At 33.3% G+C, this 15068-nt stretch overlaps 1 protein-coding gene across 1 annotated transcript in view; it reads left to right on the top strand.

Moving 5' to 3' along the window:
* Nucleotides 1-15068, top strand: part of LOC140448794 (uncharacterized) — an 853042-nt gene that overhangs the window by 693321 nt on the left and 144653 nt on the right. The window contains exon 6 of the mRNA XM_072541909.1: nucleotides 14494-14705. Within this exon, the coding sequence (XP_072398010.1) occupies nucleotides 14494-14705 (212 nt within the window). The remainder of the gene's footprint in view (nucleotides 1-14493; nucleotides 14706-15068) is intronic.

Here is a 15068-nt window from a genome sequence, read left to right as displayed (position 1 = left end):
CAAAATGCCCTCCCGATGGACTGTCGTGTAACTGACGAAGTACTTCGGCTATTCTGCTCTTTGGGATCACCAACTGTCTTCTCTTCTCTGAACCGTCATCATTTTCCAGGACTCGTTTGAGCAAGCCATCTTCGATGATAAATGAGTCCCACTGGGCCCAATACGTCTTAACTACTGAGCATAGGTTTGATATTTCCTGCCAAGGTGGTCGACGGTTTTCCTCTTTCCATTTTCGGATTTTCTGTATAACTGGATCTCTTGTTCTTCCCTGATCTTAGTAGGCGTCCAGTCGTCGTTGACAATCGTCGTTCTTAGCACTGCTGCTTCCTTGGATTCCGTTTTGTTGCAGTGGGAACACTCTGCTGAGCATGGCCTTCTGAAAAGAGAATCAGCGTTTCTGTGGCTAACTCCGGCCCGGTGCTCAATCTTAAAATCGTATTCTTGGAGTCGTTCGATCCACCTGGCTATCTGACCCTCTGGATTCTTAAACTGCATCAACCACTTAAGGGCGGCATGGTCGGTTCGGATTAGAAACTTTCTGCCATAGATGTATTGATAGACGTGCTCTACTAATTTAACTACTGCTAGAAGTTCTCTTCTCGTGACGCAATAATTCCGCTCAGGTTTTGAAAGAACTTTACTAAAATATCCGAGGACTCGTTCCTGTCCTCCTTAAATCTGAGACAGCACTCCTCCAATTCCAACATTACTTGCATCCGTATCTAGGATGAACTCTCCTTCTGGCAGTGGATACCCTAAAATTGGTGCTGTTATTAGATGTTTTTTTAAGGTCTCAAAGGCATTTTGGCAGTCTGTATCCTAGCGGTATTCTCTTGCTTCCTCTGTAAGTCGCGTTAATGGCTTAGCGATATCTGCAAACTTCTTAATAAACCTCCGGTAGTAAGTACATAGTCCAAGAAAACTTCTCACTTGATGTTTGTCAGTTGGTTTTGGCCATTCCTTAATGGAATCGATTTTTCCCTTATCCACGGCCACTCCTTCTTTACTGACTATATGACCCAGATAATTTACTTTACCTTGAAATAGCTGGCACTTCTTGGGGTTTAGCATCAATTGGGCAGCTTTAAGTCGATTAAAAACGTTTTCTAAATTCCTCAAATGATCTTTGAATGTCTCCCCCAAGACGATTATGTCATCTAAATAAACCAGGCATGTTTTCCAAGATAACCCTCTCAACACATTTTCCATAAGCCTCTCAATTGTCGCAGGAACATTACAGAGTCCAAATGGCATAACGTTGAATTGCCACAATTTAGATCCTGTGGTGAAGGTTTCTTTATCTACTGGGTCCATTTCTACCTGCCAGTATCCAGACTTCAAATCCAAAGTAGAAAACAATTTACTTCCAGCCAATGTGTCCAATGTGTCATCGATCCGAGGCAGAGGATAACTATCTTTCTTGGTAACGTTATTCAGCAAACGGTAATTCACACAGAACCTCGTCGTTCCGTCTTTCTTCTTAACCAGGACCACCGGAGAGACCCATGGGCTCGTAGAAGGTTCTATCACCCCGTCTTTCTTCATTTCCTGAACAATCGTTTCAGCTTCCTCTCTCTTCGCCTGTGGTAATCGTCGAGCTGTTTGACGAATTGGCTTAGCATTACCAGTATCAATTTTATGCTTAACAACGGTAGTTTTTCCCGTCTTTCCTCCTTTCGGTACGAAAATATCACGATACTGCCGCAGAAATTCCCTTAATTTCCTTTTCTCCATCTGATTTAGAGACTGTCCTGCAACTGCAACCATTTGGTCGAATTTGTCGTTGGAATTATCAGATGTTGTCGCCTGACGGATTATGGATGTCACAGGTACACAAGTTTCTACTTTTGTCTCTTTCTTTATGGTCACTGGGTAGTCGTTGACATTGATAAGTCTCACAGGAATTTCTTTAGCCGAAGTCACCAATTTCTTTCCAATTATGATTCCACGGCCAACCTCATCGTCGTGGTTCCAAGGCTCCATCATAACAGGTCTCCCTTCGTCCACAATTCCCTGTAGCCGCGCTACTATGATCGTTTCGCTTCTCGCAGGCACGACTGTATCTTCTGTAATGGCTGCTTGCACAGTGTTGTCATTATGTGGATGGAGAAATACCTCCTCGTTGCCAACTTTGATTACCTTATTCTTAAAATCCAATTGGAATCCATGCATATTCATTACGTCCATTCCTAATATAACATCCTCTTCGATGTCAGCAACTATAACAGTATGGACGAACTTTTCTGCTCCAATTCCCAATTGTACCTGGATTTCTCCATGAATGTTAGCATTTTCACCTGTAGCGGTCCGAAGTCGCAACCTCGTTGGTAACAGTTTCTTTCGGCTGTTTATAACTGTCGGGCGTATAATGGTTCTGGTCGCTCCGGTATCCACCAACAACGTATGCTTTTTACCATTTATGTCCCCATCTACATATACACTATCTTCACGACATTTCAAAGAAGCTATTAGTATGAGAGGGTCTTTGGAAAAGTTCTGGGTCGAAGCTGCCCCCCTAAGGCTGACCCGTTCTAGTTTTCCTGATGGTGAGTTTCTTGATTTGCGTCGTACCTAGGGTGTTTACAGGAGCTTCGTACGTGTCCTATTGCGCCACAATTCCAGCATCTGATGGTCTTCGTTTTCTTATATGTCATGCTTTTCATCATATTAACGAGCTGGTCAAGTTTATCTTCATCTCCTTCCTCTTTTACAGTCCTAACTTTACTGTACCCGCCAGAGGCCTGCGTAGCTGACTCGTATTCGAGGGCGGCGGATAAGACATCAACCAGCGTCTTGTGACGAGCTAATCGTAGCGTTCTCTGCATTTCATGATCACGAAGACCATCAATAAACGTTTGAACGGCCAATTTTTCCATCATGTCTTCGGGAGCTGTTGGATAAGCATATCGTACTAATCTGGCAATATCTACCTCATATTCTTGAAGAGCAATCTTTCTTCTGTCTACGATTTTTAAGCTACGACTGATATACATGCTCCAAATGTTCGTGGCCATATCGCATATTTAACCTCTTCTTCAGTTGTTCGAAATCATCGGTCTCCTCTACGGCTATGGTCTGAAGCACATCTAAGGCATCTCCTCGAAGAGCGATAGTCAGGTTTACTGCCTTTTCTTTTTCAGACCATCCATTCGCTCTTGCAGCTGATTCGAACTGTTTCATGTAGTTATTCCATGATGATTTTCCGTCGAAAGTTGGGACTTTAACATGAATAGAACCTCCACTTCCTTCAAATTTCGGCCGTGTCTCCAACTTACATTTCGTCTCGTCTTCTTTTATCTCCACTGTAATCTGATTGTTACCTCTCTCTGCTGTCCCTGTTTCCTCCATCTTCCTTTCCATCTCTTTCATCTTTTCTTCGAAGGCCAACTTATTGGCAGCAACTTGGTTTTTTAACGAAGATATTCTATCGTCCAGGGCAGACATCTCAGAAGTGACTTTAGAGATTTCTGAAGAGATGTTAGCAGAAACTTTGCTTTCCAGGGAAGAAATCTCGTTAGAAACTTTGCTTTCTAAAGAAGCGATGTCGCCGGAAACTTTCGAAATATCGCCAGAAACTTTGTTCTCTAATGATGCGATGTCACCAGAAACTTTGGCTACATCATCAGAAACTTTGGCTACATCACCAGAAACTTTGGCTACATCACCAGAAACTTTCGAAATCGACGAGAGGACAGCATCTTCAAATATATAAGTCTCTGGATCTAGTCCTTCTTCTAGCAAAGCGTTCTTTAGTCGTTGGACTAACTCAGCCTTTTTTCCGGTAGAAGCTAATTCTCTGTCTTCAAGATGTCTTCTTAAATTAGTCACTGTCAGCTCATAAATCGTCGTCATTTTCACAATTTACAAATATTCACTTGTATTATTATTATAAGTCTAATTTATGTTCGATCTCACTTCTGGTACCATTTGTTGTGAATTTATTAATTGTTATGTCTTTAATTTATAATGTCTTTATCAAAAGGTTCTTATCTAAATTTATTAAAAAGCACAATAACTGATATTAATTTATTTATCACTAAATATACATAATTTATTAAAAGGCGAGCGTAACAATAAATATCGCGAGCGTGAATCTTCTTTATTAACTGTTTCCTATTCTCCAAAAAGTCCTGTTATATATTCACTACTGTTAGACTAGAAACGTCTAAAACCTTCTTGAGTAGACGACGGCGAAACGGTAAAGGCAAACTGGATTTCCCGCATCGGTTCGACCTTGTTCTGGAAGGTCCATTCAGGTAAATAGACGCCTCTCGTAAAATCTAAAACATAAGCATGTGAATAAAAACATGTTTACAGGTTAAAACTATGACTCATATTTTTACGTAACAATACAAATTGGTAAATTTTCGTTTTGACTCTTGTCTTTTTGTTTTTCTCTTGTAACTTCTCTTTTTCTTTATAACCTTTATTGTGGAAAATAAATATGTGTTCTGCTTTTCATATGTCTCTAAATCCCAAAAGCCGTTAAATATTGATAATTCGGTATCCTGCAGCAGTTCTCTGTACTTTTTTTTTACATTTACACGGATCTCCAATCTTCTTTGCTTCTTTTACTGCACCTTTCAAATTTATATAGTCGTGTCCAAAGTTTCGACGTTTTTTTGCTTTTTCTTTCTTTCTTTCTTCAATGTTAACTTTTCTTCATCGGCTTGGTGGAAGTTTTTCTGGGGTCAAAATAATTGAACCTCTGTTGCCTTCTACTTGACTTTGATTAGTATCTGCAGTTGCAGTGTGGTATTGTCGACTTCTCTAAAACAATAAAGGTGCTTTAGTCAAGAAGGGCCTAAGCCACCTACTAAATAAAATACATTTTTGGTCTTAGAACCTGTTATGTACAAACGAATTTAAACAGAATATAATTTTATAAGTCTCAAGCCACTAAAATGTTTACTTACCTTTTTCGTAGAAGATTCATCACTTTCACTGGAACTTGAATGCGGAGAATATTCTCTATCGTTTACAGAATCGTCAGAGTCAAAATCCGAACCTGAACTACTGTTTTTTTTTCATATAAATTAATTGTTTTTCTGTTAGTTCTCTTCGATCACGTGTCGCCATGTTGATTTTATTGTGGCTTATGACGTTCTTGCCTAAAAAATTTTCATGATTTTTCAAGTAGGCAACAAGGTCGATATAGCCTGGTGGCGACATCTATTGCCCAATAGTCGTAAAACTTCGCTGGTGGCTTAAGATCATTTTACAGAGCCCGTTTTAATGAAATCGTCAAATTTCAAAAAATGTGGCTTAGGTCCCTTATTGCCCCGAGATCTTCTATTATACTTTTTATAAAGGAATGTTTTAAATAAAATTTTTTGATAATAAAATGTTGTTAAAATTTTGATCGTTGTAAAAATACAATAAGAAAAATATAAAAATAAAATAAAATATATTTGCTTCGTACAGTTGGGGCCATGGTTCTTGACGCGTGCGTCATCATTTAAAGCATACGAAATAAGTCGGAAATTTACTCCACGCAACAGCAAGTGACAGACAGTGTCTACTTCTCCGATCACGGATTATATTATAAAATTTGATGGTATCAAATAAATACAATGCAAAATGTCAGTTTTGCTTTAAAATTTTGGTGCAGAATTATAGCTACATTTGAAGTGGCTTAATAATTTGTAATCTTTAAATTATTTTAAAAATAAAACCTGATTAAGCTTAAATAAAATTGTTGCAAGTTTTTAAACGTATGTTTCCGTTTCCCTTATTTCATTTTAATTAAATCTGAACTGTTGTCTCCAATATTAATTAATACAGGTTCGATACACATTATACATATTTTCTTTTCTAATAAACGACCATTCAATTAATTTTTTAGTTTGTTCTACACACTTTGCTCATGGCCATATCGTTACTGTATTGAATTGCTTCCTTCCACATATTTAAAACATGTTCATCTATAAATCCATGTCTGCCATTATATGTATTATAGTAAGTCTTGCAATCCCCCCACACTAATTCGATAGCATTAAAATCTGGGTGATACGGTGCAAGCTAAACACTTCGTGTCCATGTTAACGTATCAATTCATCTACAATAAATATATATATATATATATATATATATATACATATATATATATATATATATATATATATATATATATTCTTGTAGATTTATCCTGGCCAATTGTAACAATTCTGGTTTTAATTGATGTTCATCAAAATTAACATTGTATTTCTTCAAACAATATACAACAACTGATTTTAACTAATTAGCAGAAGGTTGTTTATTCATGATTTTACTTAGGTAGGGTGCGTTGTCTTTGACAATTGAAGATGGGTGTTCTAAATATACTTATCCATTTAGTAAATATTGTACTATCCATTTTACCGTTATAATCTGCAGTCAAGAATTTGGAACTAAATAACATACTGGCGTTTAAAATAAAACTCTTTTTGCTGAACCGGCATAAACCACAGTAAATCTTTGTCCACCATAACCACCTGGTTTACGTACACTTCTGCTGTTGTCATTCTGCCTCAACATAATTTTATTTCCCCTAGAAAAATTCACGCTTCGTCTAAAAATACTTCTTGTGGATATCTACTATTTCTGTTTTCCATATATTTACGAAAGAAACACGCCTATGGTGATGCAATATGAGTTCTTACAATTAAAGCTCTTGGATGTACATCGTTTTTAAATTTAAAGCTCAAATCTTTTAATATTTTACTTAAGGATGTTTTACTTGTAGAAACAATTTCTTTAATTGATCAACGCTTTACGGGTTACATGTTTCTCTAAAAAGTAATTTATCTTAAAAGAAAAAAGACAGTTAAGATTTGAAAGGAAAAAGACAGTTAGGATTTGAAAGGAAAAAGACAGTTAAGCTTTGATTTTACGTATAGTGCGTATGTGTATCCGCTTATACGTATTTCGCCCTAAAAGGGCTCTTCAGAACGGCTATATATAGTCGCTCTGAACGTGAAAATAAATCTTTTCTGTCTTAGGAAGCAACTCTAACATGGTTTCATATGGACGCAAATAATTTATTTTAATATAGTACTATAACATGTTAAGTCCTACTCGCAATTCTCAACAGAAAGTTGATTTACTTACTATCCTGGTACATATTATATATTGTATTTAGAACTTCCATTTTATTGCCCTCGGGTAAATCAGTAGTTTTCATTTTTAACTGAGGTCTGCTTTTCCCCGGAAAAAATAAAACAGGATTTTTTCTTTTTTTTGTATATTGTAAACTATTTTTCTCGCCAACTTAAGTGCAGCTACTAGCCTCTTAAATAAATTTAAAATATTATCAATATTTTTAATTGAAATTGAAAAAAACCAAAAATAAAAAATTCCTAATTATAAATATTTTGTTATGTAATAAAGTTGGCAAATAAATAATATTAAGAATATATATATATATATATATATATATATATATATATATATATATATATATATATATATATATATATATATATATATATATATATATAATATATATATGTAAAGAAAAACTATTGTTTTGTTTTCCTTTAATATTATTTCTATTTATATTCTCATTTTGTTACTCCACTGTCAAAACATTAAGTTCTTCTTTTTGTTTTCATGTTATACATACTTGTGAGGTGTGTTGACAGTGACAATTCATTAATTTTAAGATTGTCAATTGTCTGGCCATTATTACTATTGCCTGTAATTTGTAAAATTAGAATATAAGCTTTAAATGTTGTTTCTCCTTTACAGGTAATGTATTTGTTAATAATTAATATTGTACAGAAAAGAATAAAGTTTATTTTAAAGTTTGCTGATAAAAAACCTTACATATATATATATATATATATATATATATATATATATATATATATATATATATATATATATTGTTATGATATGTAAAATCGAGAAAAATATTGGTTTGTTTAAAAATATTTCAAAGTTTAAAAACATTAAAATAATTCAGATAAGTAGGATAATATCCAACAAACATTTCGGAGAAGGAAAGTTATTAAATCCTTGGATTTCCTGTACTAAACAAAGTGTAAGCTTTGCATTTATTTCTTTGTTATACTTGAGTGACCCGCATAAGTTTAAGTGAAAGCCACAGACAATTGAACGGGGTTTTTCAAAATACATTAATGCAGTGATTAAAGACAATAGAAGGGATTATAGAAAGTGGTTTTTGTTAGTTTTTAAGAATTATAGAAAAATATTATTTGTAAATAAGTTTTAGGAAATTTATAAGTATAGGTAAAAATTTGTTTGTTATCGAAATAAAAAAATGGGGGAATTGTGACGAGTTGTGATTGGCGGAGATTGAAAAAGGTGGGATAAGTATGTAGGAAAAAGTTTAGCGAGATTGAGGAGAGAGAAAAGATATGGTCAGTTGGTTTCCAAGTCTGTAAGAAGAACAGTGATTGTTCTTTGGCGGTTCCTGAAATGTAGCAAGCAGTAGTGTTGAATGTTAGTGAGTTTTTGTGGAGTTAGTGTATCTGACAGAAGCTGAAGCAGCCAAAATATTGTAAGTCATATTTCTCTACTTATATTCCAAGAGTCACTGTTCAGGCCAACGAGAGATTCAGTTTATCGTAAAGAGAAGATATTCCAAGAGTCATTTTTCACTCGGGCCAACGAGAGATTCAGTTTATCGAGAGGAGAAAGGCTATTATAATTTGAATGATTTGTGCTTTTGAAGGAGATCATTAAGGACGATATACTTGCAACAATCTGTGTAAGATTGCTGATTACATAGGGAGCGGTTGAGAGGAGATAATACAGTCTACAAGGAACAAGGATTTGGACCACTCATCATCAGAGAGAGATATTTTTGTTTTCTGCAGTTTTTTCTTTTATTGATAATACAATTTTTCACATAATTTAGAAAGGATATAAATATTTTGATTAGGAGAGTTAGAATAGTTTGGGATTTTGAGATTTCAATTAATATTGTTTGTACCATTAATTTTGATTGTTCACGTACGGAGAACAAAATTATGAGAATCCTTATATGAGATTTTTATTGAAAACTTCTGAGTGTGAATTATTTCATTATGTTTTATTTCAATATATAGTGTTAGATCATATGTGTTTTTTATTATTCCGGTATTCTCTGGACCTTACCTTTCACATGTAATAGCATAGATATTGAAGCACGAATTTAACCCTGAGATAAAAGAATTAAAAATTGTGATAGAGTCATAATCATATCATTTAAATAATTTTAATTAATCAAAAAAATTAATTAGCTAATTATTGCTTGGCGCACCAAGACTTTAAATATCACAATAACTGGCTTCCAAAACGTGGGGCTTGAAAATATCGCAGCTTTACATTTGAAGGAAGGGAAAGAGATCTGGAATAAGTACAGGTGATCCAGAGATAAAAACATATAACATTGAGGGAATTTGAATTTGAAAGTATTTTGACAATTTTTCCAGGGAATATAAATTTGATTTATTGTTTGATCGTAGTTAGTGGATATTTACTGCTATTGAATTATTTGATTTTATTTTCTTTACCAATCGTACATTTGATATTTATTTTGAATTATTTGAATTTTACTGATTGCATATTTGATATTTGTCGTGAAAATTTAATACATTTGGGGAGAAATATTGTCGTGTTCTGAAACATATAGAGTGTTGTAAAATTTCACATTTGGCGGGGACAAAAACAATAACAAAAAGTAACAACATGTCTGTCACAAGGAGACAAAGTAAAATGCAGGAAAGGAAGGAGAATAACAGAAAAGATGAAATAATTTTGGAAGAAGTATCGGATAATGAAGGAAATGTGACAATAGTTGAGGAGAGAAAAGAACTATCAGGAATAGATAAAATATTACAACTAATGCAACTCCAGTCACTAAAAATGGATAGAAATCAACAAGAAACAAAACAAACAATAGAACTAAATAACAGAAATATAGAGCAGCGTTTGGAAAACTATGAACAAAAATTAGAAGAAAATGATAGAAAAATGGAAAAGCGTTTGGACAAATATGAAAATGAGGTAAAAGTCTGTTTAGAAAAAGTCAGAGAAGAAACAGAGAGGAAACTAGAGATGCAGAGAGAAGAAATAGAAAATCAAATGAAAGATATTAAGACTGTACAGAAAAAGGAATTAGAACAGTTAGAAACAAAATTTGAAATGGCTTTACAAGAAGACAAGAAAGAAATAGAAAAACAAATTGAGGATATCAGAAAACAACGAGATATGGGAGACAGGAGAGAAGTACTCATCCAAAGTCCGGGTGACATAAAAATACAGTTTGGCGGGGATATTCGGAAAACACACCCAGTACCGTTTGTTAAAAATTTGAAAACCAAATTACAACATATTAGATATTTTGACGATTGCAAAGAAACAATTAGAAACCATTTGAAAGAAGGAGCAGCGTTATGGTATAAAAGCAAGGAAGATGAGTTTGAAAATTGGACAGATTTTGAAAATAAATTTCTCAACTATTTCTGGGGGAAAAATAAACAGAGAGAAATCAACCAAGAGCTACAGAATGGAAAATATCACGAAAAAATGGGAATATCTGAAGAAAGATATGCTTTGCAGATATATAACAATTCAAAATATCTAGAATACAAATATTCTACCGAACAGCTGGTAGAAATGATCAGCAGACATTTTGAGGAAACGTTGGAAGATCACGTGATTTTGAGAAACTATCAAGATATTGATAGTTTGTGCCAATTCCTTCAATTAAAAGAAGCGAAAAGAAAAGAAATGAGAAATAGAAGACAACATGACCAATATAATGGACCGGAAAGAAGTATTCATCAAATTATGACCAGAGAAACCGACATCCCAGATCAACAAACGAATATAGGCCGAGAAATTACAATAATTACAATAGACAACAAAATTACGATAACCGGAATGATACACAAAATAGAACAAATGAAAATCACAACAGGAATAGAGATGCACAAAATCCTCCGAATAGGAATACGAACGAACAAAGGGACGATAGAAATAATCAGAGATTCCAACGACAAAACAGAAGGGAGATGAATCATGTAGCAATAGGAAACGACAGACAAATTTCTAATTCTAATCTAATATTTTTAGATGCATTTATAAAACATAAAGCGATTAAAATTGTGATTGATTCTGGATCGGAGATATCGCTAATCAATAAAAAACTAGTAAAAGAATTAAATTTGGACAGATTTGTGTATAAGATTCCTAGGGTTGATTTAGTGGGTGCAAACAATAAAAATTTGACGACAGTAAACGAAGGCTTGGGAGTACAGATAAGAGTGGGAAACAAATTCCATATTATGAAATGTGTGGTGATTGAAGATTTAAATCATGATATGATAGCGGGAATTGATGAATTGAGAAAAAAAGATATCACCATAAATTTTTCGGAAAATAAACTGGAAATCAGAGCAGAACCAGACAACACAGGAGAAGAAAAGCAAACAGATAGGAAAACAAATTCTGGAAGGATCAATGCACAGGAAAAACGCAAAGAAATCGATATGACTGTAGAGGATAAACCGAAAGTACAAGAACAAGATCTAACAGAAAAGAAAAAGAGAAGGAAGAAAAAGAAGAAGAGTTCGAAAAGAAAGCAGGAAAATAAGATGGAGACCAGAGAAAAACAGGAAATAGAAGGTACAGAAGAATTGTTGGCAACCGACGATAAAACAGAATGGAAGCAGGAAGAAAAAGAAGGTATCATCAGAGAAATGAAAGGAATAGAAACATGGTGCTCGGAATACCAAAGGAAATTAGAGGATAAAAAGAAAACAGAAGAAAAAATGGCATTGATGGACGAGAATCCAGAATTTTGTGAAGAAGTATTATGGACAGTGAACACATGTGAACAAAAGGTGGATGAAAGAAAAATAAATTGTGGAAAAAACATGGAGAAGGAAATAGAGAAGATTTTAGGAAACCATGGAGATTTTGTTAATAAAGTAAATCAAGTGGTTAAAAATTATGAACTTTCTTTTAAGGGAAAATACTTGGAAAAATTTAAAACGAAAATATATCCAATCCCTTATAAAGACAGGCAATATACGGGGTATTTTAACATTCACGACATCTATCAATATCATGAATAGATTTTAATAACATAGTAAAATAATTTGATCCTAGAAAACTTTTGTCATTTTTAAAATTTAACAAAGAGTTTTCGGCAGATCAAATGGCGGGGATTTGTTATGATATGTAAAATCGAGAAAAATATTGGTTTGTTTAAAAATATTTCAAAGTTTAAAAACATTAAAATAATTCAGATAAGTAGGATAATATCCAACAAACATTTCGGAGAAGGAAAGTTATTAAATCCTTGGATTTCCTGTACTAAACAAAGTGTAAGCTTTGCATTTATTTCTTTGTTATACTTGAGTGACCCGCATAAGTTTAAGTGAAAGCCACAGACAATTGAACGGGGTTTTTCAAAATACATTAATGCAGTGATTAAAGACAATAGAAGGGATTATAGAAAGTGGTTTTTGTTGGTTTTTAAGAATTATAGAAAAATATTATTTGTAAATAAGTTTTAGGAAATTTATAAGTATAGGTAAAAATTTGTTTGTTATCGAAATGAAAAAATGGGGGAATTGTGACGAGTTGTGATTGGCGGAGATTGAAAAAGGTGGGATAAGTATGTAGGAAAAAGTTTAGCGAGATTGAGGAGAGAGAAAAGATATGGTCAGTTGGTTTCCAAGTCTGTAAGAAGAACAGTGATTGTTCTTTGGCGGTTCCTGAAATGTAGCAAGCAGTAGTGTTGAATGTTAGTGAGTTTTTGTGGAGTTAGTGTATCTGACAGAAGCTGAAGCAGCCAAAATATTGTAAGTCATATTTCTCTACTTATATTCCAAGAGTCACTGTTCAGGCCAACGAGAGATTCAGTTTATCGTAAAGAGAAGATATTCCAAGAGTCATTTTTCACTCGGGCCAACGAGAGATTCAGTTTATCGAGAGGAGAAAGGCTATCATAATTTGAATGATTTGTGCTTTTGAAGGAGATCATTAAGGACGATATACTTGCAACAATCTGTGTAAGATTGCTGATTACATAGGGAGCGGTTGAGAGGAGATAATACAGTCTACAAGGAACAAGGATTTGGACCACTCATCATCAGAGAGAGATATTTTTGTTTTCTGCAGTTTTTTCTTTTATTGATAATACAATTTTTCACATAATTTAGAAAGGATATAAATATTTTGATTAGGAGAGTTAGAATAGTTTGGGATTTTGAGATTTCAATTAATATTGTTTGTACCATTAATTTTTATTGTTCACGTACGGAGAACAAAATTATGAGAATCCTTATATGAGATTTTTATTGAAAACTTTTGAGTGTGAATTATTTCATTATGTTTTATTTCAATATATAGTGTTAGATCATATGTGTTTTTTATTATTCCGGTATTCTCTGGACCTTACCTTTCACATGTAATAGCATAGATATTGAAGCACGAATTTAACCCTGAGATAAAAGAATTAAAAATTGTGATAGAGTCATAATCATATCATTTAAATAATTTTAATTAATCAAAAAAATTAATTAGCTAATTATTGCTTGGCGCACCAAGACTTTAAATATCACAATAATATATATATATGTATATATATATATATATATATATATATATATATATATATATACATATATGCTTGTATTCATTAAAGCTTTATAATAGTGCACATTTAAAAAGTGTACTTTTGTACCTCTTCAAGAGATGACAACGTTTCCAACGGTCGCCCATTCCTTTTTTCTAATTTAAAGTACTCGATTAAATTTAAAACGAGTTCTTGAGCCTGTGAGGTAGGAGTTTTATTAGACATAATCTAAAAAAAATTCAATAAAATATTTTTGTCACTTTTGTGGAAACTTAAACAAAACCATTTCTTAACTGTGTGAAGTTAACTTTGTTCGTAAAAATAAAATGGTAAATGTATGTAATAAAATTAACTTAAAATAAAATTTTAAACTCAAATATAAAATTAGTTATGAAAACAACTGTTTGTGTAGTATAAATAATTTCTAAATGCAAAAACAGGACAAAGAACCGCAAAAATCCAACAAACTGACAGCCAAAAGTAAACGAACCAGAATGTCACAAATTGTACTTAAAATCTGAAAATATTCCCAAGCGTCTTGTTTGTACCTATCTATTTTCGATGTTCTGAGTCTAGAGCTTTTATAAAAATAACATTTGTCTTTATTCAATTACAGGAGGTAGTTGGTTTGTCTTTGATTTTATGCTTTGAAGACAATGATGCTAGATAAAAAGTATGTATTTTATCTCGCCGGGTATTTATGATGCATGGGTAAAGAACCATAGACTCAACTGTACGTATTTCCACTACAATTCCTATAATAACCATGCAGCAATGTTGAAATTTATAGTTCTGTCTCATTACTATATTTATGTATCTCTCTTACTCTCACATAATTTGAATAAGCCACTTAAAGTTTTGCAGAAATTTGCTATATTTTGAAAAAGTTAATTATCTGATTTTACTCCCTTTTCCAGGTACATGCCGAGAGGCCAACAAAAGACCCTGCTGTTTCCTGTGCCGGGCGTACAAGTAAGGTCATCTGAAACAGACTGCAGTCAAGTAAGGTGCAAAATAACACTGAGCGGCTTATCCAGGATACACAGCTCGGGAGCATATCGCTGCGAGATTTCCAGCGAAGCTCCAGCGTTTAGACTCGCCTCCGAAACGCATAATGTCACTGTAGCTGGTAAGTTTTTATTTATGTCTTTTGGTATTTTATAAAATTAGTCGAGAAGTTACGGCGAGTTACTTTTTTTTACGATTTATTTTATCATAAAACTAGGGCGTATAATATATAGGACGTTAAAATTTTATATGTACACTAGCACTAAAACATTAACAAAATAAATATATGAAACTCTCAAGTTTTCAATAAACCTATTAACTGAGTTTCTTATTACTTAAAGGTAATATTTATTTATTTACAAATACATCTTCAAGTCAAGTACATTGGATGATGGATAAACAATGTTATTAATTGATTTTATTAAATAAAAAATTATGCACTATTTGAAAGACCTTCTTTCAAACAATGTTACTCAAGAAAACT

This window comes from Diabrotica undecimpunctata, chromosome 8 (assembly GCF_040954645.1).
Source record: "Diabrotica undecimpunctata isolate CICGRU chromosome 8, icDiaUnde3, whole genome shotgun sequence".
NCBI classification, from domain to species: domain Eukaryota; kingdom Metazoa; phylum Arthropoda; class Insecta; order Coleoptera; family Chrysomelidae; genus Diabrotica; species Diabrotica undecimpunctata.
The sequence above is the reverse complement of the archived record's forward strand: the minus strand, read 5'-3'. Positions and strand labels throughout refer to the sequence as shown.